The sequence below is a fragment of the Etheostoma spectabile genome, chromosome 6 (assembly GCF_008692095.1).
Source record: "Etheostoma spectabile isolate EspeVRDwgs_2016 chromosome 6, UIUC_Espe_1.0, whole genome shotgun sequence".
NCBI classification, from domain to species: domain Eukaryota; kingdom Metazoa; phylum Chordata; class Actinopteri; order Perciformes; family Percidae; genus Etheostoma; species Etheostoma spectabile.
The window spans coordinates 6,029,553-6,056,595 of record NC_045738.1 but is presented as its reverse complement, the minus strand read 5'-3'; the positions used below and the strand labels follow the sequence as shown (position 1 = coordinate 6,056,595).

General features: G+C 42.3%; 3 protein-coding genes and 2 pseudogenes across 5 annotated transcripts in view; 4 read left to right on the top strand and 1 right to left on the bottom strand.

Moving 5' to 3' along the window:
* The window catches only part of LOC116691066 (trypsin-3-like), a 5,881-nt pseudogene extending 5,115 nt beyond the window's left edge, over positions 1–766 (bottom strand).
* Positions 767–1,693: 927 nt separating this feature from the next.
* LOC116691068 (trypsin-3-like) lies at positions 1,694–2,958 on the top strand (annotated as a pseudogene).
* Positions 2,959–4,571: 1,613 nt separating this feature from the next.
* On the top strand, positions 4,572–8,346 carry LOC116691026 (uncharacterized). 2 transcript variants are annotated; one of them, XM_032518336.1, is made up of 4 exons: positions 4,572–4,678; positions 4,965–5,715; positions 6,025–6,450; positions 6,546–8,346. In XM_032518336.1, the coding sequence occupies exons 2-4, from the start codon at positions 5,460–5,462 to the stop codon at positions 7,436–7,438; spliced, it is 1,575 nt and encodes a 524-aa protein (XP_032374227.1). In that variant the 5' UTR covers positions 4,572–4,678; positions 4,965–5,459; the 3' UTR covers positions 7,439–8,346. The 2 variants fall into 2 exon arrangements, with proteins under 2 accessions (XP_032374227.1, XP_032374226.1); XM_032518335.1 differs by having other exon boundaries at positions 4,576–5,715.
* A 236-nt stretch (positions 8,347–8,582) lies between these two features.
* On the top strand, positions 8,583–14,305 carry LOC116691003 (uncharacterized). The gene is made up of 2 exons (XM_032518301.1): positions 8,583–9,025; positions 9,301–14,305. Exons 1-2 carry the CDS (start codon positions 8,647–8,649, stop codon positions 12,873–12,875), a joined length of 3,954 nt encoding a protein of 1,317 aa, XP_032374192.1. The 5' UTR covers positions 8,583–8,646; the 3' UTR covers positions 12,876–14,305.
* A 1,194-nt stretch (positions 14,306–15,499) lies between these two features.
* si:ch211-261d7.6 (zinc finger protein 814) overlaps positions 15,500–27,043 on the top strand; it is a 15,704-nt gene continuing 4,160 nt past the window's right edge. Inside the window, exons 1-2 of one of the 2 annotated variants that reach the window (XM_032518291.1) lie at positions 15,500–15,923; positions 21,006–26,042. In XM_032518291.1, coding sequence (XP_032374182.1) covers positions 15,809–15,923; positions 21,006–25,375 — 4,485 coding nt within the window. In that variant the 5' untranslated portion in view covers positions 15,500–15,808 and the 3' untranslated portion in view covers positions 25,376–26,042. Of the gene's footprint in view, positions 15,924–21,005; positions 26,043–27,043 lie in introns of those variants that run through there. The other variant, XM_032518293.1, reaches the window with a different exon arrangement.

The following is a 27,043-nucleotide window of genomic DNA, read 5'->3' as shown; positions in this document are numbered from 1 at the left end:
TTTTTTTGCTGTTGTTGCCCCCCATCCAGAGATCAGACAGCGAGTGCCAGAGCTGGCACAGCTGGAGGCAGGGACACGGTGCTGACGTAGCTGTTCAGGGAGGCGGGCTTGCTCAGTTTAATCAGCATGATGTCATTGTCCAGGTTGCCGCTGTTGTAGCTGGGGTGACGGATGACCTTGGCAGAGTCGATGAACTGCTCTGTGCCCTCATTGACAGCAATGTTGTGCTCACCAAGACGCACCTGGATGCGGCTGCAGAAAGAGGCATGAGGGTTAAATTACAGGTTAGGAATCTGGCATTACAGTGTCAGTATCTCTGATTTCATTACTTTTTAAAAGAACATAATGCTAAAGGAATCACTAAAAGTGGTTTTAGTATGACTGTGAACCTAATGGATGTAAAATGTCTGCACTTACGACTTGTAGCAGTGAGCAGCAGACACCACCCAGGTGCTGGAGATCAGGGAGCCTCCACAGAAGTGGTAGCCAGCGTTCAGAGAGACCTGGTAGGCCACAGCGTTCTTTCTGCACTCGTAGCCTCCAACAATCTTGTCATCCTCAATGGGAGCGGCATCTGATGGAGAATTTACCAGAGTTTATGTAGGTCGCAGGAAAGTCATTTTGAAAAAAAAATCTTAAGTCAATAGCTCTAAGTACTATTGTCACAAATGGTCACATTTACTTTAAAAAATGAGTGAAAAAGTAAGATTCATAATTACATGCCACTGCGAACAGAGCCAGAAGAATGAAAGCCTTCATGATGGTGTCCTCTCACCTCAGTGTCAGCTCAGCTGCACTGCAGCCCCTTTTAAACCCACTCTGTCCGTCTGCTATCTGATGGCCAAGGACACGTATTTCCATTTTTCACCTTTTTTGTCAGTTTCGTGGAAAAACGCATCTGAAAGACAGAGTCAACATATTGATAATATGAGCTCTGGTTGCACATCGGTTAGGAACATTGAGTTTATGAAAGATATGCACACTAATAATTTGTTTGAAATTATTGTAGAAATTCAATGGAAATTGTGTTGCATTTTATTTTTAGCCTTACAGTGACTCTTTATCTGTCAATGTAATGTAGGTATACTGCATTACTGCCATACACTTTGCTCAAGATACAAAAAAGAGCTATCCCATCCAACACAATTCCCCTCTGAATGAAAGGATTTCAAGCTTGGTTATCTGTAGCAAGCACTGTAGCACTGGATGAAGCCTTATAGTGTGTCAAGCGATAGCTTTTTTGTGGACAGGGACTTTATTACTATTTCGGTTGTATCTTGGTAAGTTATTTAATTCAGATTTACATGAAACTTAGAATGTGTGGTCTACATGTGACATTGAGCGCCCTCCTATCCTTTAGAAAGACGACAACATTTAGTATGAAAAAATCTTTTGCTTGAATAATAATAAAAGAGACAATAGTAATAGAGCATATAGTTATAGGGAAATATATTTCTGTATAATACATGAATCAGGCCCGTGTTTAATGCATGAGCCTGGCGTGATGTGCAACCAGAGCTCACATTATCATATTTTTGACTCTTGTCTTCCAGATGCGTTTTTCTCACAGGCAACTGAACAAAAAGGTGAAGAATGGAAATAAGTGTCCTTGGTCCATCAGATAGCAGACGGACAGTGGGTTTAAAGGGCTGCGTGCAGCTGAGCTGACACTGAGGCTGAGACGGACACCATCATGAAGGCTTTCATTCTTCTGGCTCTGTTCGCATGGCATGTATTATGAATCTTACTTTTTCTCTATTTTTTAAGTAATTTTAACCATTTTTGGACAATAGTACTTAAGAGCATTTACTTTAAGATTTCTCTAAACAATTACTAAATGTCCTGCAAAAGATAAACTCTGGTAAATTCTCCATCAGATGCCGCTCCCATTGAGGATGACAAGATTGTTGGAGGCTACGAGTGCAGAAAGACGCGTGTGGCCTACCAGGTCTCTCTGAACGCTGGCTACCACTTCTTTGGAGGCTCCCTGATCCCAGCACCTGGGTGGTGTCGCTGCTCCTGCTACAAGTCGTAGTGCAGACATTTACATCCATTGAGTTCACGTCATACTAAACCCTTTTAGTGATTCACTTTAGCATTATGTTCTTTTAAAAAGTAATGAAATCAGAGATACTGACACTGCAGTGCCAGATTCCTAACCTGTAATTTAACCCTCATGCCTCTTTCTGCAGCCGCATCCAGTGCGTCTTGGTGAGCACAACTTGCTGTCAATGAGGGCACAGAGCAGTTCATCGACTCTGCCAAGTTCATCCGTCACCCCATTACACAGCGGCAACCTGCAATGACATCATGCTGATTAAACTGGCAAGCCCGCCTCCCTGAACAGCTACGTCAGCACCTGTGTCCCTGCCCTCCAGCGTGCCAGCTCTGGCACTCGCTGTCTGATCTCTGGATGGGCAACACCAGCAGCTCTGGGAGTCAGTAACACACTCCACTCACATCTGGAACATATTGTTGGTACATTCTGGGGTATGAATGTTTACATGTAGGGCCTGTTGTCTGTTTCCTCTAGGCAGCTACCCTGATCGTCTGAGGTGCCTGGATGCCCCCATCCTGACGACAGCAGCTGCAGGTCCGCCTACCCTGGACAGATCTCCTCCAACATGTTCGTGCTGGATTCCTCGGAGGCAAGGACTCCTGCCAGGTACGAGCTAAAGTTTCTTAGAGTGACACACCAAACTTTCGAGCACCTCTGCCACATGTCCTTTCTATCTGCTCCTATCAGGGAGACTCTGGTGGCCCCGTGGTGTGTGCAACGGTCAGCTGCGGTGTGGTGTCTGGGGTTTGGCTGCGCCCAGAAGACAACCCGGAGTTTATGCCAAGGTCTGCAACTACAACACCTGGATCCGCAACACCATGTCCTCCAACTAAAGTCTGACTGGAAGGAACATTAAGCAAACGCTACTATGGCATCTGCTTTGAGAAAATAAATTAACATCAACCTCACTCTCTCTGTTGTTCCCTGTTTTTTACTGTAAATATAAAAAATGATTTACCAATGAAAAGAGTCATCAGAAAGGAACAAATAAAAGTAATCTCTCTATAGAATGAATAGAAACATATGTATAGAAAAATAATCAGAAAACCTGCTTTAAAATGAAAACCGTGAATCTACTGTGCAAAACCAAATAAAAACCGTCGCAAAATGAATTACTTTTCATACATATTTAAGAGAAAAAAACTTAAGAAAAAAAACAAAGAATATATGTAAGTGTTTCTGTACTTTCAAAACTTTAAATTCTGAAAAGGCAGACTTCCAACACTTGCCAAATACATATTCATGGATTGAACAAAACAGTTTGACATTTGAGATATTTTGAGAAATTACTTTTCACGATTTCTTACTTATAAATAAAGGTATGTTTTGACTGCATTTTGGTCAAATCAATGAAAACTATAACAATTTAAAGTACTCAGCACATTGAATGATAAAAAACGTTTATTCACCATGCATTGATATTTACAACAAAACAATTGTTATCCTGAAAGACATAGCCTATGCATGTGTGTTTCTTCTGTTCACCAGCTGACAAAAGATCTAATATAAATACTGTATGGAAAAAGTCATTTTACATTAACACCAGCAGCTCTGGGAGTCAGTAACACACTCCACTCACATCTGGAACATATTGTTGGCACATTCTGGGGTATGAATGTTTACATGTAGGGCCTACTGTCTGTTTCCTCTCTAGGCAGCTACCCTGATCGTCTGAGGTGCCTGGATGCCCCCATCCTGAGCGACAGCAGCTGCAGGTCCGCCTACCCTGGACAGATCTCCTCCAACATGTTCTGTGCTGGATTCCTCGAGGGAGGCAAGGACTCCTGCCAGGTACGAGCTAAAGTTTCTTAGAGTGGACACACCAAACTTTCGAGCACCTCTGCTCACATGTCCTTTCTATCTGCGTCCTATCAGGGAGACTCTGGTGGCCCCGTGGTGTGCAACGGTCAGCTGCAGGGTGTGGTGTCCTGGGGTTATGGCTGCGCCCAGAAGAACAAGCCCGGAGTTTATGCCAAGGTCTGCAACTACAACACCTGGATCCGCAACACCATGTCCTCCAACTAAAGTCTGACTGGAAGGAACATTAAGCAAACGCTTACTATGGCATCTGCTTTGAGAAAATAAATTAACATCAACCTCACTCTCTCTGTTGTTCCCTGTTTTGTGCTGTTAGATATTAATAATAAAAATATATTTACTAATGAAAAGAATCAGCAGTAAGGAAAATTAATCTCTCTGTAGAAATGAATAGAAGATACACGTACAAAAATCATAAATCTACTGATATTATACAACAACAACAAAAAACTTCCAAAGGAAATACATGTGCATTGCAATGGCATTCATAATTTCAAGAAACACTGTCTCTATTGCCCTTTAGTGAGGACAACGTTTTTTAATATCCTTCCAGGATCCATCCTATGAATTTACTGGTTACACATCCAGTTCCTCTCTAGGAAATGTGCGAAAACTATAGTACCTGTAAAATAAACAAATACATTTGCTCGGCACCTCCAAACTCTGATTGGCCCTGAACATACCCTCTCCGTGACGTCAATAGTAAGCGACCGTCTTCGGTTTGTGTATCGGCTGCTGAGCTAACAGCTGCATCAATTGTGTTTTGGTTTTGATCTGTCTCGCATGAGCAGTTATCATGAGGTAAGAAATACAACAGCCTCGGCGTTCTTATCATGTGTGCTTCGTTTTTGCCGGCAGTTCGGGCTGCAGCTTTACCTCAAACCGTGGTAGCCTGTTAGCTAACAGCCAACTGCAGGATCAGCACCTAATATATGCGGAATGCGCAACCATTGCGGATGTGGTGCAGAAAAAAATGCGCATCGATGCGACAGAATACAGACGTCAACGTTAATGATAAGAGCGGACATAACTATTTTAAAATGCTACACAGTTGTAAGCAGTGTTATGTTTTGTTGTTGTATTTCAGCTCTGGAGGTGATTCTCCGCCTTGATGGTGCATCTCACTGTAAAACAGCTGGAGGTTTAGATGTAGCTTAGCCTGCTCCAGATGTTTTTACACCGTGGATACATGTTCTCAGTAACCTATCACTCTAAATGAAAATGATACAAATGGATTCAAGTGGCTGTAACTAGCCATAAAAGTCTCTGGACGTCATGCTTTAATCATCCAACATGATATCGTTATCTCTCACTAAGCTGCAACAATGCCTTGATTAATTTGAAGAATACTGTTAAAAAACTGTTTTTTAGGGGAATTTTAACTCTATTTTTCTTAGGAAATCAGTTTGTGTTGAAGCTGTAGTCAAAGCGGGTTCATGGTTATTTGATACAGTATACTGGAGATTTCTAATGTCTTCAGCAACAGGTTCAGGTTAAACCTTGAACCTGTGTTAATGGGGCAGCAGCTGCCAGTATCAGAATTGGCCCGCCAGTCAGTTCTGCTGTAAATCACGTCTGACCCATGACTGAGTACTACGAGGAGGGGGGGCTGCTGTACGAGCAATCACCTCCCATGCACATCAAAGTGGAGTCTCCGGAGGGACCCTTTGGAGGGGGAGCCTCAGAAAACGGCTTCCCCAGGGAGGATGATGACTCAGAGGGCAGCTGTGACCAGAGCAGTGGATTACCTGGGGGACTCCCCTTCAACGTGGTGGTGGTGCATCCCAACATCATGGCACCTGGCATGTCCTCAGATGACCTCTTGTCAATTGAACAAAGTAAGCCTGAATGAGATTAAGACCATGAGATTGAGATTGTGTGTTTCCTTGTTTATTTGTAAATTTCTGAAGAGGATGTGGCTCCTAATGGCAAAAGTAAATTGTTTCACTCAGGAAACATTCAGCTAAAATATGCCTTTCCTTTCCATGCCTTTCCAAAAGTAGGAATGGTTGAATATGTTTTGGCTTAGCAGAGTGGAATTAAGACTGACACTGTTAAAGCACATTTGTCTTCCTCACACAGTAGATTTAGCTTCAGTTTATATTTTTTCATTCCCTTCTGGGCTGTCCTCTCACCTCTCTGTACAGACAGAGCTATGTCAGCTGCACTGGCGGCTGGCGGTGCAGGAAAACGAAAAAGCCGTTTCAGTGGAGCAGAGCTGGAGGTGTTGGTGTCAGAAGTCACTCGATGTGAAGGAGAGCTCTTTGGTCCTGCAGGGAGGCTCCGGCGACGGGAGAGGGAGCGCATCTGGGCAGGAATCCTCGAGAGAGTCAACGCTGTGTCCAGAGTCCCACGCACCCTTCGAGAGGTGAAGAAGCGCTGGGATGACCTGAAAAGACGCAACGGAGGCAGGTTAGCGGATGCTCGCCACCGCAGCTGTTACTTGCCATCCAGTAGAGGAGCCTCTATGCTTGGCCGTCCTTCCCAGACTAGCCCCAGGCTTCAACAACCAAGGCAAAAGCAAAGCACCAGACCAAAGCCCAGTTTCCCATGCTTTCCTGACTCTGATACAGGTAAAAAAACAAACAAATTAACTTCTTTGATTGGCTGGTTTGGTTTTTCTTTGTAGATTGTATAGATGCAACTAACTAAACAAATTTGTTTACAGGTGTAGGAGTGGAAGGGTCAGAGAGAGATGGTTTGGAGAAAGATGAAGACAATCCTGAGCGTGACAGAGACATGGGAGAATCTGAGGGTGAACCAGTAGAGAACAGCATGGAAGACAAATTGGGATTAGGACTGGGTCTGGGCATAGGACCACCCCCTCCATCAGAACGATGGCTGCCTCCTTCCCCTCTCTACAGTGCTCCTTTTCTCAATGGCAGCCCTCAGCCCAGTAGTCCTCAGCCTTCACTTGGAGCACAGCAGGGTCCTCTTGAAGCGCCTCCGCGCAGCTCCTGGCTTGAGGATGAGCTAAGAGGGTTAGGGGAAGCAGCAATTCAACTGGGCAATAGGGTAGAAAAAAGTCTGCGGGAGTTTGGGGAAGGTTTCAGACAGGACATGAGAACACTTGTCGCTTCGCAAGAGGCATTAGCAGTCAGTTTACAACAAAACAATGTCCTCTTGCAAAGGCTGTTAGGAGTGCTTGAGGCCCAGCATCAACCACAGCCACAGCAACATCGCGTACAACAAGCACATCAGTCACAAACATCTCTACAGCACTTACAGCCACAGCCAGCTCAGCAGCAGCTACAACACACAGAACCACTGCAGCAACAACAGCAACAGCGGATTGAAGAACCACTGCAAACACAGCTACAACATCAGCAGCAGCCACTTGTAGTACAACAACAGCCACTACAGCACAAAACACAAATACAGCCGCAGCCACAAGTCACCCAGCATTCAAATAATCCAACAGCTGTGGTGGTGGTTCCTGCACCATCGTCCCCTGACATACATGGCACTTTCCCCTCTGATCCACCCACAAACACAAATGGAAGTGTGCAAAGGCCTCGGCGAGGAAGAGCCGTTGATCACAGGCGCAGAAGACGGCGCTGAGGAGAAAGCACTTAGAAACTCAAAATGCTCAATCATGCATAGTTGGTGTTTCGAAATGTGACATGAAAGTATGCTCTTTTTCTATTTCTTTTACGGTATTTCTGTAAAATAGTATGGCATTTGGAAGTTTTATGTCCCACAACCAGAAAACCTTCTCGCACTTAAATTTAGCTCAAAGAGGACTGAAAATTAGACCCATAAAATACAGTAATAGGGTGGCCTTAACGTTAGCTTGGTTCCTCAGACATACGCTAAAAGACTCTGTGGAGAGACTATTTCTATCATGGGACTTTGAGTACCCAGACAACAACATACTGTAGGTGCTGATGTTTAATATGCATGTTGTTGTACATGCTTTGCAGCCAATGATGCTCTTACTAGTTCAGTACAGACTCAATTCTCCTGAGACACTAACTACATTGTCATACAGTACTTCTACTGCAGTTGTTACCATATATGGTAGTTATACAGCTATTGTACTTACCTGCTAATGTATGCTTGTGCTTTTAACAGTTTCATGGAAAAGTAAGTCTTTCCCAGCTTCGGTTGGACAATAAAGTTAGACTGTGTTCTGTCCAGTGCGTTTTAAGACAACAGTGTTCAATTTTAAAGACTTGCCAGTTTTTCAAAGGTTTTTTTTCGGTGAAAAACAAAAAACCTTCCAGCATAAACATCACAGTAGGCTTCGGACTTTAATTCATATGATTTTGGTGTAATTTAAAAGCATACATAAGTATGTAGGGGCTATTTATTCTACTCTTGCATGCAGTATGATGGATGTGTTTGTAGATAGTTGCAAAGAAACGGCATACTAGTACACTACTAGTTTTGCACTATCTATATTTTGTAGATAGCAACTGTTCTGATGTAACTTAACTTTAATAAAAGTTAGACATGGACTGCAAATAGATTCATCTGATCACTTGTGGATTTGTCACATAGCTAAAAAGATAATAATAATAATAATTATAATAATAAAGACGTAATATTGATGTTGTGAAGAGAGTGTTTGGTGTGCAGAACAACAAAGTCACAGCGATAGTAGAAAGGGGAATTTATAATGTTCGGTTTCAAATTCTGTTTTCTGAACAGCTGGTTGTCAGTGACAATGTGTTTTATTTTGAAAGTGTCAACCGGAAAGCCCATTCCCTGTTCATGCTGGCGAGCATGATCCCTGTGTTCTGGACAAGGGGGTGCATGGGTGAAACATGGCCGCCGTAGACCCATCGGAGTCTCCAAAACGACAGAAGGAGGTGGAAACATCTGGGGAGAAGACCGGGGCGTTGGAGTCCAGATGCAGCTTAAATCAGAAAGATGAAACAACACGTCATAAAACCGAGGAGGGTCCCGAAGATGAGCAGAGAGCCAGTGTTTGGAACGATGGCGGGGGTATTGCCAGCCATTCGGAGGTTAGTGTCGAGTCCGGTGCTGGAGCCGAAAAAACGACAAGCAATTCACCAGAGGACCTAACATCGGCTGAAAAAATGGCCGAGGCTCGTGGCGGCGACCAGCGGGCTTTCGACTGGTCCGAAGCTGAAGACGACAATGAAGAGGCGAAAACACACAAGGAGGAAAATGATACGCGTGGTAAGCTAACGTTTTTAATGTATTTTTACAGTTAGCCTTAGCCTCCAGGCTAACCTGAGATGTAGCTCTCATTCCCGGTTCCAGACTGTGAACTCTGCTATATGGTAATCACCATAACAAAATCCGCTAGCATCCTGCACTGTATTTTGTGATCTGCACTTTAGATGAATGGCTCTGTAAGTTGCGTGCAGTTTGTCAGACCAACACTAGATAGGTTGTTTACTGTTTTTTTGTGTGTGTTTGCTAAGCTATTATGATGTGCTTTTCTCTTCCAGACAACAATAATGTTACAGAGAGTGCTGGAGGGGAGCAGCAGGATACACATGTTGATGATAACATTACAGCTGATGCGGAGGAGATTCATAAGGAGGAAATGTCACGTCCTGATGAGAAGAGCACAGAGAAGGGACTGGCCGAGGAGCCGGTGGGAGAAGACTGTGGGATTGAGGACGTGGTCGAAGATGATGAAGAGGCAGACCGAGAAGAGGACACTAATTTGACAGCTAAGCCCAAAAAGTGCCGTTTGGTGTGCAAGGAGTGCGGAATAAAGTTCACCCGCCGTGAGACATTCAACCTTCACCGTCACTTTCACGCACATGAGGATGAGCTCACGCCTCTCACTTGTAAAGAATGCGGCCTTACCTTTCAGCACCGCAGCAGCCTCATTAAACACAGAAATGAACATAAAGAGAAGGAGGAACAACTTGTTACTTCAAAAAAGGAGACGCAAACAAAGGAGGAGGGTCGTTTTAAATGTGCAGAATGTGAGAGAATATTCTCTGCTGTGGATAAGCTAAGGGACCACAGCTGCTGCAACACAGTGGAAAAGCCTTACCACTGCCCCCTGTGCCGCCAAGAGTTCCAGTTTAAGGTGTCCGTCACTAAGCACATGATGATCCACTCCCATGAGAGCATCTTTAAATGCCAGGAGTGCAGTCAAACTTTCACAAACTGCATGGCCCTGCGCTACCACCAGCGATGTCACACGGCCCTGAAACCCTATGAATGCCCCGAGTGCGGCTTGGTTTTCAAACACTACTCTGTCATGGAAGACCACCGTCGCAAGCACACAGGCAATGCACGCTCTCACCTGTGCAACATCTGCGGTAAGACCTTCAAGTACAGCAGCCTCCTCCATCAGCATCAGTATCTGCACACAGGCCAAAAGCCCTTCCGCTGCCCTGAATGTGGTAAAAAATTTGCCTTTGCCCAGAACATGAAGGCACACTGCCGCCAGCATAGACTGCGCAAAACCAACTCCACCACTGAGCAGCCCGGCAAGCAGGCCCCTGCACCTGTACAGGAGGCAGTTACAGGGCCGGGAAAAGAGAACACACACCATGTTGAGGAGTCGAAACGCACATTTAACTGCCCCCTTTGTCCCGAGACCTGCTTGGCACCAGCTAACCTGAGAGCCCACATGCTTGTTCACGAGGCCGAGTATGAGACGCAGGAGAGGACACCCAGGCCCCCAAAGGAGAATAACAAGCACTGGGAAAAAGGACACACCTGTCCGCACTGCCCATGTGTTTATCGGGATGAATCCAGTTTAAATTTACATGTGCTAAGTGTCCACAAGTCTGTAGCAGAATATTTAAAAAAGGTGGCAACACCACCTAAAAATCAGTTTACTCCATTAAACAGTGATAATGTACAGGGGAAATTGAGAAGCGATGGCATAAGTATTAAGTCGTACAAGTGTTCTGAATGTGGAAAGACCTTCCGCCACCGCTCAGTGTTAGAGCTGCACATGCGCATACATTCTAAGGATAAGCCTTACCAGTGCAAAGTGTGTGGCAAGGGCTTTAGATTCGGTAGCTACCTACAGCAACATCTCATCATCCATACAGGCAAGAAGCCATACAAATGCCCTGACTGTGGGAAGGACTTTGCCTTCCTGCAGAACATGAAAACGCATCAAAGGCTGCATCAGGAAAAACCGTTCCGCTGCACCAGCTGCCGCAAAGGCTACAGCGACGAGACCCAACTGCAGCACCATATGTTATCACACAATGGTGACAAACGTCATAAGTGTGACCAGTGCGACAAGAGCTTTGGATTAGCCTATCTGCTCCGTGATCACATGAACACACACACAGGAGAGAGGCCGCATCGCTGTGATGAGTGTCACAAAACCTTTTCTTGGTTTAGCAGCCTGTTAGTACACCAGAAGATCCATGCTCGCAAACGCCAGGGTTTCAGCCAGTACAATTCTTTCCCGATGGGTGCTAGGATGAGGGGCAGGGGCAGGCGAGGGGGGAGGCTCATGTGGGGCTTGTCTAAGCCATTGGGAGGCTCTGGGATGGTTAGCGCTCAGCCGTCTCCGTATCCAGTTTCTGTACTGAAAGATGCCGATGTGCACAGAAGGGCGGCCCATCCACATTCTTCCATGCTCTCACCTCGCATGGATTTACAAGGTAGACTGCAGAAGGAGCCGTGGCTTTCTGAGCTACACCCTCAACCGGTGCAGTGGAAGGTGGACGGTGGAGAGGTAATGCCTGTCCCATCGTCACAGCAGCAACATGCTGCTCCACAGCAGACGTCGTTTGAGAGCCCACCACAGCCTGGCCTACAGCAGCATCATCAGAGAAGTCCAGGCTGGGCAGATAGCCCTTTAATAACTCAGTCAGTCCCCACTTCCACTCCCAGTTCAGAGTCATCACACATGAAAGAGAGCCCAGCTAGTGTTGTCAGCTCCCTCACGGCAGCTATGCCAATAAAATCCAGCCCATCAATAGTAAGTGAGATGGAGCAGCACAGGCAGCCCAAGCTTGTTACTTGGAGTAGTACACCCACATCCACAGTGCTAGCTTCCACAAGCTCTTTGCGCCATGATTTTTCTATTCCCTCATCGTACATAGATGGGGCAGCTCTGTGGAGTGTCAGACCTGCTTTACAAGCAAATTCACAGATCTCTCCAAATAAGCTTGGCCAAGAGCTTCAGCTGCCACGATGGGCCGGTGCCCTAGTGTCAATACAAAAGGAGCCATCCACAGCTCCTAAAAAAGAGGACACTAGAATGTGGGACTTGAGTAATCCTCAAGTTATACCGTCAACTGTTAGCCAGCCAGAGAAGCCATGGAATGGCTGTGAGCTGCAACAGCAGTGGGTTTCAGGCTTAGCAGGTGCGTCCACCTCAACACAAATAGACCAAAGCAGTGCTATGCCAATTTCAACTCCTGTTTCTCATGGGGTAGGTAGCACCTTGTGGGATATGCAAACACCATTAGGAATTCCAAAGACATTAAACCCTGAGAAATTAGTAAATACTCAAGATTTTCAGCTGCAGCAAAAGCAGGTGTCATCTGCCTGGGCCAATGTACAGAGCCAGACGACGACACAGAAGGTTCCCATCTCCATTCAATACGAGCCTCATCGTTTTGGCCAGGCGTTGGGGACACCAGTATGGGGCTTCCAAAGTAATCAAACGCTGCTCACTGGGCAACTCAAACCAGGTAATGGACAGGAGCTGCAGCAACAGCCAATGGTATCAGGCACTCAAATAATCATAAACCGGCCTTCTCCTTTTTTCTCACCTCCACTTGCTCCACTCCCTCCTCTTGCTTTGCCTGGCCCACACCCTCTTCACTCTGTTGCAGTTGGCACACTTTCAAGACATCCACACCCAAATATTTTTTTCACACCACAGGCAGTAATAAGCGAGAGGCCACACATACCACAGACCATGCCCCTACCTCAGCTTGCCCCACGGACAGAACCTCACAAACTTGGACCTCGTTTGCCTTTCGCCCCGGAACGGCTCCTCCAGTGCATGATATGCGGGTGTTCACTTCCCCGGGAGCTTGATCTACAAATGCATTACTTGCAACATGCACAAGGAGAGATTTGAAATTTCTACACTAGCAACAATATTTCGTCATGTTTTTTATAATTTATACTCAGTGGAACCTCATTTATTTGATCCTCACTTGTGCAGTTTGACCAGTTGAGTGGATGGGCATTAAAAGATAAAAGTAAATCTTAATTTATTCTGCACACTATTATTAGAGTGCACTGTAATAGAGGTTGTGTTAGCCATTAAATTAGTTTCACCATTAAAAAAAAAAAAATGCATTCACGTTATCTAAATACTTTACCGGTTTAAGCACTTTCTAAAGGGGGGCAGATTAATGAGGTTCTATGACTTTTAGCTATAGATAATATTAGTACTTTTATAGTTCTGATCATATGTCCTGAACCATTTGAACTGTGTTTCTTCATGTACAGTATACTGTGTGCCTTTTATGAGTACAGTCTGCATGTCTGCTGTCTTGGTATTTTAGGCCTAGTTGTGCTTAAGGTAGACTCAACCACGTGACCTCACTCCCAAAACAAAGAGCAACTCTTTCTAAGATACTGTAAAGAAATGAAAGTTTTTGCTTTTGAGGAGAAGAGGATGTGTAAGAACATACAACGGACAGCTTACTACATAAAGGATGACCCTGTTAAGAAACACTCAAATTTACAGGGTTATTGACTTGGTCCAAATATTTCACAAGTACAGTTCTCATCATAGTAATTTGGTCAAAGTGAAAGTATCTGTAAACAAAATGTGACGGTTAGGCTTCCATGTAAAGTTCATTTCACTGAGTTTTCTGTAGATTTAACTATTGAGTGGTCACTGGGAACAGGAAGAAAGTAGCATCATTACACAATTGTCAAAGAGTAAGTTTTGTTATAAGTTAAACTTGGATTTATGTGAAGTTATGTCAATATGTATTACAATGGCAATACAAACATGAAACTGTTATAAAATATTTTGGTCTAGTCAAATTCAGCTAATTTCTGGGAATATGTCATGACTGATATACTTTATAATTAGATTATTAACTGATTCGGGGTGGGTGTACTTAGCACTTACTGGAAACTGATGAGTACCATGTAATGTGTATCTCATACCAGAATGATTATTTCAGATTGGAATGTACCCATATTTGTAAAATTAAGTCCACATTTAAGTACAATGCAATGTTTTTTTTGTGAATACTGAATGATTTCATTCCATAACTGTAGATGTAGACAAGTACATAATCCCATCTCCTCTGTTATGATAATGGGCTTTTAAAGAGGTTTGGTGGCCCAATAAGTGACTGAAAATCTTCATTACTACTGTAAAATAAACACACAGCCCATTTGTACAAAAAAAACCCCATCCCTGTGCGTCCATTTCAAAAAAAACATATGCCCTTCTACCTCTATCCACTGTTTTAGCATGGAAAGAAATAGAATTTCCCCATAATGTCTACATATTGGATTAAATAAAACTTGCCTTTGATTGCAGTGTTGTAATGTGCAATACTTGTTAGGTAAACCTAATTCAGGGTTCAACATCCGTATAATAGAGGACTCAAAAAGAAAAAGCAAACAAACAGATTTAATCCTGGTTTGGAAAGTTGTCGTATTCTGAAGGATACATGTTTTCCCCTCCACAATTGGTTTGTGAAGAAAATAGTGACAGGACAGGTATCAGGTAGGGTTACACAATTAATCACAATCTTATTGAAATTGCAATAGGGAGTACTGCAATATCGTAGGTGGGGCCCCATTTTTTTGTTAAAGGCAAAATATGTGTCAAACCGTTCTAAAGGAAGTATTGTGGTGCTGCAGAGATGTCCCAACACAAATTCTATCCTACAGACTTAAGAAAAAAATCTTTGTTTTGTGCAGATCCTCACAAAAATCCCTCTATAAATCATTTTCATGTTTTAGATATATACATTAATATTTTTCGATGAAAATTTGAATAATTGTACAAAAATTATCATTCCCTCTAATATCGTGAATCATATCGCAATTGCAACATAAATCAAAATAATCGTAATTGGATAATTTCCTCATATTGTGCAGCCCTTGTATCAAGTATGAAAAAGGAAAATTTGTTTGTGGAAAATTTAAAGTACAGTAAAGTATGCATCAAGATTGATGAAGGCAATTCATCAAAAATTGAGATTAACAGTTCTGCATTTTCTCTATGAAGTTTGATAAATTGGAACCTCTTCACAAATTCCTACTTATTCAACAATAGTAACAATACTACACAATGTATGAAATACTTTTCAAAATTATTTTAGTGTATATCACTCTAGGAGGAGAAATTACATCGTTCCTAATTGTTAGAAACATTAAAGCCCAATTTAACGTTATGTATTTTATTTTCACAACCTTGACTGCCTGGAACCGTTCTTTTTCTCGGGACATCATTTATATATTAATAAATTATATTATGAATAATTTGTTTTTTTCCCATAATATATTAATTTATATTAATTAAAATTATTTATATTTTCAGTAGGGACAAAAGAATGACCTCGAAATAAGTGGAATAATATATATTTATTCGTAATTATTAACTGCATGCAGCGCCATTAGATGCTCCTCAGCCTACCTAATCCTACCAGTAACTAACAACCATCGGGAGTCGCATGTTTTTATTCAGACTTTAGTTAGTGGATTCAGATTTATTGCAGGTCATGTCTCGCTTGAAGGCAGGAAACAAAACAGAAGAATCCACTTCCGCCGAAGGACATGAGCGCCGAGCCCATTCCGTGTGCTAACGTTAGCTGTGCTGGTCCTTAGCACTCCAATTGCTAAATACATTACAATAGTATGCCTTGTTATGTCGTAAGAGCCTAGTTTATCCTACATTTCTTTTCATTTCTTTCATCCGAGCTTTGCACTGAGTGGCTGCTGATAAGAAAAACCTAATTTAAAAACAACTGTGGCGCTGATAAGCTAAGGAGCACTAGCTAGAGTAAGCTTGCACCACCAGGCAGACACTCCAAGATGGACGAAGCTGCTGCCGCGGCGACCGGAGAGGACGGAGCTGAAAGCAAACCCCGCAATGAAGACACTGCATCTGAAAACAACGTGGGTCCATCGGCTGAGGACACCGCTGACCGTAAGTATCTGGTAGCGGTCACTTAGCTTGCTAACGGTGTTGGTACTATCAATACAACAACAGCATTGTTCAGGCGTGGTGACCTCCTGCACCAACCTAAGCGCAGGGACATGAAAATATAGTGCTCTGCAATAAACGCAAACAATATGGCATAATTAACGTTGAATTGACTTGCACTGTTGGATATCCACCCCTAGCCTTTTGGCCATTTCATGTTCATGGAGGCTCAGTGCTGTTATGGAACAACAGCAACAGGCCTAACGTTGGACCAAGCTGATACTCAACCATATGGCTGAGGTTTAAAATGTGTCGGCAGTAACTTACATATATCGGATTATATTAAGCATAATATAAGAAATACATTACAAGCAGTATAGCCTACTCATGTAGTGATGTAAAAAATGCTTTTACTGTAGTCTGAACAGTATGTCCAGGCCTAGCTGAGAAACAATAAAAAGAAGCTGACAATTATTAGTATTTTATTAGCCACAAACAATTGAGCAAATTGGATATTGTCCTCCTTTTATTTGAAGTCTTATTCTTTTAAGCAGAGTGTTGTTCTTTACAGAGCTAAAATGAACGCACAGATTGTACAGAACCACTGCATTGTAAGGGTTCTTGTACATTTATGCATTGAGCAACATTTGTACAGGGTTTAGGCTCTACTTTAGACTTGCCCATCCTTTGCGTTCCCTTGGTATTTGTTGGATCAATATTAACCATTCAGCAACAACCAAACAAGCTTTACCTTGAAATTCAGATCCTATGTGTTTAGCTTCATTAGCCACCCAGAAAAACCATATTCAGCATTCCTGATCCAGACTGTGACACTTAACTGGCAAAAAAACAATCCTGATTTTTTGTTGTTGTTGTTGTTAATTTAGCTCATGCTGTATTCAGGCAGTTGTTGTGTATGCAAAAGGATCATACAGTATAACATAAGAATGCTAGATCCCCCCTGAGATGACATTTTGAATGGTAGAAATGGTTTCAAATCGGGGTGCAGCGGTCAACAGATTTCACTATTAACCGTGATTTAAAACGCCACAATTAATTCATCGTGAAGGCCCCAGTGTTAACTGACTGCAAGTTAAGTGTAACAGTGTGTGCAGTTATTTATTTAACCTCCGTGACAACATTAACTTTGCGCACACACACTGCACATCAGACGCCCGGTCCGGTCACCGCAAGTATCGACTGTCAGAGTGACAGCGGCTCTCCGTGGTGGGATAACTTACTGCTGCAATTTCTTAATGTGACATAAACTTAGCAAACACAAAGAAAACACAGAGCAGAGACAGCCCCTGACCTCAGGACAGGTGCAACAGGGAATTGAACCTGAGTTTGTAAACTTGCTAGTGACTTTGTTTATTAACGGTGTCACTGCCCGATGTGAGTAGAGTGCAGACTTGAGTCGTGCATGCGTTACTTTGCAACAAGTGCAGATGTGAGGTGCGCATGCGTGACTTTGCGACAAGTAGCATACAAGATGCTAACGAGACTTCTGTAATGTCAATACAGCAAAAATGGACCTACATAAGAAAGTTTGTGCACTGCTGGCTACAAGTTAGCAATCAAACACAACAAAGGCTGTCACTTGACTGGTGTTTTGAGCTAATGTTACCAATCAAATAATCATTGATAGCTAAAACGTTTTGGAAATGATTTCCGTCTTCTGTTATTGTTTGTAATGAGAGAAGTTTATTTTTTTAGGGATTTCACAAATTTCCATATGAAATGTTATGCCGTAAACCGTTTACATCTGAACATGCGCAGCTCAAATCTGCACTTGACTCACATCGAGCAGTGACAACATTGTTAAGTGTCTGTTAGCTTGTTAACGTTACCAGTTAGCTAACGTCAGCCTGTTTTAATGATACTGTCACAGTTAACAGCTAATGAGTTAGGAGTCAGCGTTTGGACTTACAGTGAGTGCACTGATAACGTTTGAATGAGTCAAAACTCTGCAACAGCTCCATCGTGTCACTTACGTGACGTTACCACTTAACGTTACTTGGGGGGAGGGCATGAGGCTGCAAAAAGAGATCCCTCCATCACATTTATTCCATGACAACATGCTGCACATCTCCCTGGGATAGGTGCTAGCAGCTAGTCCGACTTTTAGACACAGCAGCTACTGGAGTAGGGACGTTTCTACTTCTTTTCAAGGACATCACCGTTGTTGCCAACTTGGCCTTTGTTGGTTTGTGATGTGACTGATTCACCTCTAGTCTATAATTTTTTTCAGTTGATTTTAATGATGAATTTTAATGATTTATAATTGAAATAATCACTCAATTCAGATTGGTCGTATAATCATTTTCAAAACATTCAAAACTGTTACTGTTATTTGTTTTGAATGGCAGCAATAAATAACACATTAAAAATCTAGAGTGTTCATGTAATTTCATACACGAGAAATTTATACATTTTCAGACTATAATTGTACCAAAAAAATATATAATTGTTGCATCCCTAGTCACTTTGCTTAGGGTTGGGTTACCCTGAATTTTTATAAAGTCCCCATAGGAATAGCACTGTGACAACCCACAGATGTTGGATTTAAAAATTAATAAATCAAACCACTAAGGGTGGGACGATATGCTTTTGTCCCGATTCAATTCTCTCACAATATATGAGTGCCGATTTAATTTGTATTGTGATTTTCATGTGTTGCAATTTTCTTTCAATAAAAACAAGTTGAACAATACATTTCTAGAGATAATATATCATGAGACAATTCAAGAAAACGTTTTCTAAAATAATGCTTTTTCTCCTTGCAGTCAAGAAGTACGGAACATGTAAAAATAATATTTAGGTGAATCATTGGTAAAAATAAAAATATCTATTCTGGGGAAAAGAATCAATTTTAAAAATAATTTCTCAAAAAGTACGATACATAATGATTTTACATGGAAAGGGTGTTTTAAAAATAACTTTGATTGCACCATAAGGTTAACCAGTTTTAAGTAAATACAACCTTTAGTCGTGTCTGTGTTTTTCCAACAACAGCAGTTTGGGCTAGCAACAGGGCTAGTTTGTGTTTTTTAGCTCATAGCTTTAGCGGCAGACTGTTGTACGTCCCCGCAGTTGAAATCCTCTACAGTGAAATACACACACACACACACATACACTTTTACACCGTTTAGCTGTCAGCATTTTAACCGTGTTTAATCCATCTAGTAGCTAACGATAGGCTAACCTTAACGTTACCTGCTGCCAAGTGTAGCGTTCGTGTTAGTCTCTCTTTGCCAGACCATCCACACACTGCAGAGCGGAGGAGGTCTGGCTTATAGACTGTTATTTTTATTAACACATTTTGTATTTCTTCATAAACTAGAGCTGCAATGATTAAAATTGATCAGTTGTCAATTTTCAAATTAATCATGGCGAGTAAGTGTTTGTACCAAAATAGTTCTGTTTTTCAGTCTTTATTTTGGTGAAGCTGCAGCTACTTTCTTTTGTTGCTGTCTGCACATCGGAGCTTTGCAGGGGTGGGCCGACACACAAAAACACTGGCGCACACACCAGACGCCAGCCACCACCTTTCTGTTAACTGATTGCTAGCGTTTGCCCCAGGCTAATTAATTAGCTAGTATGTGGCATTTTTTCCAACCAGCCAGCCTTCCAAAAGTAAGCACAATTAAATTAAATGTTAACCGACAAGCAGGAAAAGGAGTCTCAGTTCACCCGCGAACAGCTGTAGGCTTGTACCGGTGTTGATGTTTTGAGCATTGTCGTGGACACACGCAGCCACTTTCCCTAAACCACTTTCGGGACCGACACAAGTCCACAGCGGCCCGCGGCGTGTCCGAGCCCGTCTCCACCGCCTCCACCTGCAGGTTGTCAGCTGTGTGTGTCTGCCTCACGTATAGTCTGTGTGTAGGACCGCCGATTTAATCCACCGGTCCTCATCCATATAGTTTCATGTGTCATGTAGCTCTCCACAAGTAGAAAAAAGACGAGATTAAACGCAACTTGATGGTTCAAAGTTAAGACAAGTAAGTTTCTTTGTGTTGGAATTTTAAACTCTGTGGATTTATGAGGACTATGGTTAACTGCTCCTTAGGACCAATCTGAGTTTTCTCAGATTTTTCTATTTTACAGCGGCTCTGTGTGGAGTTTAGCGCCTCTCATGACAATTGTGATTGGTTTAAAGAATTGCCAATAAACCAGAGCACGTTTTCTCCCATCTGGGAATGCTGTGTTGAGTAGCCAGACCATAGACTGTATACATATCCACATTGCAGCAAACAGTGTAATACACCTTTTAATAGGCATATGGCTCCAGAGATCTGTTTACTGGCAATTGCACGCCGCTAACACAACCTCAATATCAACACAACAATATTAAATAATGAGCACATCTATCAGCTATGCAATAAGAAACTGCAACAGCAATATTATCAAGGCAATAACATATCTCTCTCTCACTCCACATAAATTTCACGTCGTAACACGGGCTAAACATTGTAGCAGATCACTTATTGAAGATAACCACACATTAAAACCCATGACAGTTTAGAAAGCTACAGAATAGTTTTACCTAACGTTCTAGGCTACCGACATCCCTTCAACAAGTCAGAAAACAGGAAAGAAAAGAAAAGATGAAGAAAAACGTCTGCTGCTACATTCAGCAGTAAGAATGTAGCAGTAATTCTGTACCCTGATCAATAGGGCTGGTGTGTGCTATTAGATTGGATTGTGAATATATTGCATGATGGTGATTTGGTAATATTTGCGTAAAAACACTTTCTGCAGCAAACCTATCAAATAACCGAATAATTGAACTTCACAGAGGTCATTTAGCTTAAGCACTGTATGCTGTATGTATTACCCTTCTGTGATAAAACTGAGTATTTTTATGGTTGATGTTATATTTCCAGAAACAAATTTTATTTATTTATTATTATTTTTAGTCTTTGTAATTTTACTGTAAACTCTAACCACCTTTTAAAATAAAGATGTGATTTGCACCTTTTTTGTGATTTGCGTTATTTTATTTTATTTTTTCCTTTCTGTCTTTCTTTCTCTGGAAACAGGAGTGGCTTTGACCTCCTATTTTCCTCTTTCTATTTTTAGGGGTTGGGGTTTTCTGCTGTCGCGATTGTGGAGAAGTCTTCAGAGAGGAGGCAGCATACTTGGAGCATCAGCATCAGCACCCGCAAGAAAGCGTGTATTTAGACAACCAGTTAGATGGTTTACATGATGCAGAAAAAGACAATGAAACAGCTAATTTCTGTACTTTATGTTCACTATCATTTGTTGAACCAAGCGAGTTCCACTCTCACATGGAGAAGAGCCATGGTCAAACCTCCCAAAAGGAGTATAGTATTCAAATTCGTTCTGGGATAACAAAGCAACACACCTATGAATGTCCAGACTGTGGGAAATGTTACTGTGTGATCGGACACTTTCTCAACCATCAGCGCTCACACAGACAAGCCTCCAAATCTCTTTTTCATGACCTTGAACATTTGAAAAAGAAGTCGTTTCAGTGTGAGTCTTGTGGGCGCAATTATTCCCGCGCTTCAGCTCTCGATGCACACCGCCGTTGTCACGAGGAGAATTTAGTAAAGTCACAAAACAGGAGTTCAGGAAATGCATTTCACGTGGAGGAGCCAACCGTTGAAGCCAAGCCCAGTAAAAACCAGACCGATGATACTCCTGAAAAATCTTTCAAGTGTTCATGCGGGAAAGCTTTTACTGCTCTGTTGCGCCTTAAAACACATCAACGATTTAGCCGCAACAGTCAATGCTCTCCAGAAGAAATGAAAGAAAAACCAAAGAAAGGCTGCAATGAGTTTTACTGTAGTGAGTGTGAAAAGGCTTTCAATAGCCACATTGCCCTCTTCAACCATCAGAGATGGCATGCTAATCATTCAAATGATTCTGCAAAAAGGTTCCCATGTGAGGAATGTGGAAAAGTATTTATGACTCTAACCTTTTACTACAGGCATCAGCGCACGGCGCACAGTGATGAGACTCCAGCAAAATCCTTTCTTCACCAAGTGTGTCAGCTACAGAAGAAGGCATTTGAATGTAAAGATTGTGGGCTAAAGTTTTCCAGGGCTTCAGCACTTCACTCCCATCAGCTTCATCACACGGATATTTTTAGAGAGACAGAGAAGGAGGCTCAGATGCGTACCTCTCTGCTACCTCAACAGGAAACTTTGGAAAGTGAAAGAAAAGAAACTGAGCAGGAAGAAGTGGACTCAGAGAATGTACTTCCTACCAGTATGGCTGAAGAAGACTTTCATGTAAATGACGAAGACGGGGACAGTTATGAACCTGGGGACTTTAATGTACAGGTGATCAGTGCAAGTGAATCTGAGGACGAGCCCATCCAAGACCAGAATCCTGATCTTGAACTTCTGTGTGAATCGGATCAGGAAGTAAGAGATGACGGCAACTCCGGAGTTTCCCCCAGTAGCCCGGTTTCAAAAACAGAGATGGATTTGAAAATTGTAGAAATTGACTTTGAGCAAACCGACGAGCAGTGTGCACTGATAGCAACAGAAGTGGAGAATAAAACAACTGAGGAAAGATTTGATTGTCCAGAGTGTTATCGTTGGTTTTCTAGTGCTTCATCACTGCGCGTTCACAGAATGTGGCATGGCGTTCGTAAGAGAAGACAGCAGACTCAAGGTCAGTCAGTGGCAGTTCTTACATGTGACACACGTGGCCATGAAGCCAGTAGCTATGCAGCACACTGCAGTCACATTCATCAACACAAGAAGCAAAACACAAGTGCTGATGATGAGGCAGAGAGATTAGAGAAGAAAAATCTGGCATGCAATGAGTGTGGTAAATGCTTCTCACGTTTGTCTGCTTTAGTTTCTCATCAACTGCATCATCCCAAAAGAAAACAGTTTCAATGTCCAGATTGCATGATGTCTTATTTGCATGCAGCAAGCCTGTTTAACCATATGAAAAACTGCTCCGCACAAAAAAAGGAGAACATTTCAGTCACTAAGAAAGAGTACAATCCAAACAAAACCCTTCTCGGCCCAAAGATTTATCACTGTGAACAATGCGGGAAAGGTTTTTGGTCTCTAGGAGCTTACTCCCACCACAAACAAAGTCAGACTCGGTGTACAGATTTGAGGCTAAGAAAAGGTATCGCAGGATCTTTGCACTCGGTTAATGGACACCCACGCTCCAAGGTTGCATGTCCAGTGTGTGGTAGAAAGTTCCGTCACAAGCGCATAATGGCATTGCACATGCGAAAACATGAAAATGGAAATCACAAATGTGAACTATGTAACAGGTCGTTCCGTCTTTTCTCGAGCCTCCTGAGACATCAGGTTGTGCATAATGACCAGTTACTCCCACCGCCCATTAAGTCTTTTCAGCATCAGGTAGAACAGTTGAAAAAGAATACATACAGCTGTCCTGACTGTGGGAAGCTGTTTTCACGGGCCAAAGCACTTCAGTTTCACATGAAAAGCCATGGGTACGAGACTGGGCACTTGCCGTCATCGCCAAGATCAACTGTAACACTGGAAGATCGGCAGTGTGCAACATGCCTTGCACATTTCAACAACAAGGCCTCTTTGAGGGCTCATCAAAAACTTTGCATTAAAAGAGAGACCAAGCAGTCAGAAAAGTATCATATTCTAACACTGCACAAGGATAGTTTGGAGGTCACACAGGAAAGCTCTGAGAAAGTAAAAGCATGTACTGAAGACAAGACTAAAATGGAAAGTGGAGACCTAAAAATGGAAATTCAAACCAATGAAAGCAACTTCGAAAACCCAAGTACAACCAATTTGAAATACAAATGCAAAAAGTGTGACCGAAGCTTTTCAGTAGCTGGGGCTTTGAATTTTCATAAAAGAATTCATGCTGATGGTTACAAATCTGTACCAAAAGCAAAACTGGCCATGTCTGTAATGCTTAAAAAACCTAAACCGGAAGATCCAAGTAAAGGACAATTTCACTGCTTAGAATGTGGGAGGCGATTCATGTCTAACTCGGCCCTCGGCTCCCACAAAAGATGGCACAAAGAAAAGAAATGTTCACGGTCCTCGCTAAAAGATGAGGATTTGAAGTCTGTGAGCCACAAGACAGAGGGTGGACCTTTTCAGTGCCACAAATGTGGCAAACAGTTTTTTAACCATTGTGTTCTCCAGCGCCACCAGATGTTTAATCCTCAGTGTCAAACCAAAACTGAGTCAGAACCTGATTCACTCAAAAGTGTCGAAAGCAACAGCACACTGGAACATTCAGAGTTTTCATGTCCAGAATGTAACAAAATGTTTGAGCAAGGTTCACTTCTAGCTGCCCACTATGACAGTGAGCACAGTAACACCGTCAAAGCTGCAGATCATCAAGGGGACGGGCTTGCCTTGGTTGACCAAGTCCCAGAACAAGTTGATGTCAACTTGAATGGGAGTGAGTCCATGTCAACCACACTGAAGCCAAAGGCTCACCAGTGTCCCCTCTGTTCTATGACCTTTGCTAAGGCGAGAGGTCTGCGAGCCCACAAATGGCAGGCCCACTCGAAGAGGACAAAATGTAAAAATAAGATTCTTTTGAGGTTAAAAATGGAGTCCATTGCCTCAAGCAGTGAAGTCAAACAGACTGAAGACAACACTACAGTGACAGTGAAAAATAACCCTGTTGGCAGAGGAAATATGAAAATCAGATCAGACCCTCCACAATTTGTCTTGTGCCTTGAGTGTGGGAAGCAGTGCAGTTCTACGCATGCCCTTCTTGACCATAAGAAAGTGTGCATGGAGATTAAGCACGAGTCTCAACAGGAGATCCAAACTCCTGCAACCACGGCTGAGGTTTCCCCACCTCTTAGCCGTCTGTCCGAGCATACGGCCAAATGCCTCTTCAAGTGTGATAAGTGTGGGAAAGCTTTCCAAACAGAGGAACAATTGGGAGCCCATAAGACCAGGGCGAAGAGCCGGCCTTACTGCTGCGCTCTGTGCTGCCACGGCTTTTGGACTGAGAATCAGCTGCAACAACACCTCACCTGGCACGATGAAGTCCGCTGTCGTCTGCCCAACGAGGTTCGCTACAGGCTCAGCACTGCTATGCCCTCAAAGCCTCTCAAACCTAATATCCCCTCTGCTGACATGAGAGGGATGTCCTTTCCATCCTGTACACTTAACCCAGACAGCCAGTCACAAAGTAGCCATAAGTGCCAACATTGTGGCAAAGCCTTTCTTTCACCAACAGCATTACAAAAACACGAAACTCAGCACGGCAACAATGACTCGTATCATTGCTCTATTTGCCCCAGGACCTTTAGTGAAATACAGGACCTTATTGATCATCACCAGGAATGTATCGGTGATTACAGAAGGCACAGTGATGCCCCTGCTGCGGTCTCATCAGGAGATACTAATGGCCTTACTTGCCTTGAATGTGGAACTACTTTTTGTCAAGAAACTGATTTGCACCAGCACTATATAGAACATGCCAGTAGAGTGTATTAGACAACCTGAAAAAGACTGACGTAAAGACACTGTAGATTGTTGATTTTTTTCTTTTGGAGGTTGCCAAACAACTTTAAGATATATTAGTCCTTGTTAGAAATGTGTTTAGGCTAAGTAGAAACATGCCTTCCCTAGTTGTCTCTATATTATTTGAGATTCTCTATATTTAAAAGTGTTTTCCTATTCTCAGGCTTTCCCTTACACTGGATTAAATGTACACCTTTAGGAACAACCCCTTTTATGAATTTATGTTAGGATGTCAAATGTATAGTTTAATCCACATTTTTTGATATTCGTGACATTTGTTAATCTCTGGATTACTGGCTGAAGTCTGGTAGTTCATATCTAGATATATCGAAAAAGAATTTGAAACATGCATGCATGTTATTGCATAAACATGAAAAATAAAAAGTGCAACTGACACACTACTTGTATCTGATACCCGAGGTTTAGCAGAGAGAAGATAATATATATGAAATTCAACAATGTGTATGGTTTAATGTAAATTGGTAAAAAAAGAATTGCAGCCATTTACTACCATAAAACAAATTTAACAATCAAATAATTTAATTCTACCTACATAATGTTTTGCAAGTTCCCATGTTCTTTCCTTTTCAGTGTTATGTTTCTCTGTTGTGGAAAGACTTTTAACTACTTAACTGAAAAAGCTCTTATGTCCATGTAAGGTAGTTGGTAGTTTACTGTACCACTTTTGTAGTGGAAAAAAGTATTGGTATTGTACAAGATATGTTACTTTCAGTCATGATGGATCTAGATGATATATACCCTTTGACTACTTGTTTAACTTGCTGTTTCTGAAACAAATAAGTGCTCAAGAGTCAAAAATAAATTGATACGATTTTACGTGAATTACTGGGTTCTGTGATTTTATTCAACTTCCGTTCAGTGAATCTGCATGTTTGTAGTTTGACTCATCTTCTGAGTAATTATTATTGTATTGAGTTATTATCAGGGCAGGTTAACTTCAGCAGCATTATTTATTTGTGTAACTATTGAGAAAGCCACAGTCATCTAAAGACATTACTTGATAGATATATATTTGTGTACAGGCCAAAAGTTTGGAACCACCTTCTCATTCAATGCGTTTTTTTTATTTTCATGACTATTTACATTGTAGATTTTCACTAAAGGCATCAAAACTATGAATGAACACATATGGAATTATGTACTTAAGTGTGAAATAACTAAAAACATGTCTAATATTCTAGTTTCTTCAAAGTAGCCACCCTTTGCTCTGATTACTGCTTTGCACACTCTTGGCATACTCTTGATGAGCTTAAAGAGGTAGTCACCTGAAATGGTTTCCCAATAGTCTTAAAGGAGTTTCCAGAGATGCTAAGCACTTGTTGGCCCTTTTGCCTTCACTCCCCAAACTATCTCGATTGGGTTCAGGTCCGGTGACTGTGGAGGCGCAGCACTCATCACTCTCCTTCTTGGTCAAATAGCCCTTACACAGTCTGGAGGTGTGTTTGGGGTCATTGTTGGATAATAAATGATGGTCCAACTAAACGCAAACTGGATGGGATGGCATGTCAATGCAGGATGCTGTGGTAGCCATGCTGGTTCAGTATGCCTTCAATTTTGAACCAACAGTGTCACCAGCAAAGCACCCCCACACCTTCTCCTCCATGCTTCACGGTGGGAACC

Excerpts from the sequence above, each read along its gene's own strand:
- LOC116691026 (XM_032518336.1), top strand. The coding sequence starts at position 5,460 with ATGACTGAGTACTACGAGGAGGGGGGGCTGCTGTACGAGCAATCACCT. Across the intron at positions 5,716-6,024 it reads CCTCTTGTCAATTGAACAAA|ACAGAGCTATGTCAGCTGCA; the intron begins GTAAGCCTGAAT and ends CTCTCTGTACAG. Across the intron at positions 6,451-6,545 it reads CTTTCCTGACTCTGATACAG|GTGTAGGAGTGGAAGGGTCA; the intron begins GTAAAAAAACAA and ends ATTTGTTTACAG.
- LOC116691003 (XM_032518301.1), top strand. The coding sequence starts at position 8,647 with ATGGCCGCCGTAGACCCATCGGAGTCTCCAAAACGACAGAAGGAGGTG. Across the intron at positions 9,026-9,300 it reads GGAGGAAAATGATACGCGTG|ACAACAATAATGTTACAGAG; the intron begins GTAAGCTAACGT and ends TTTCTCTTCCAG.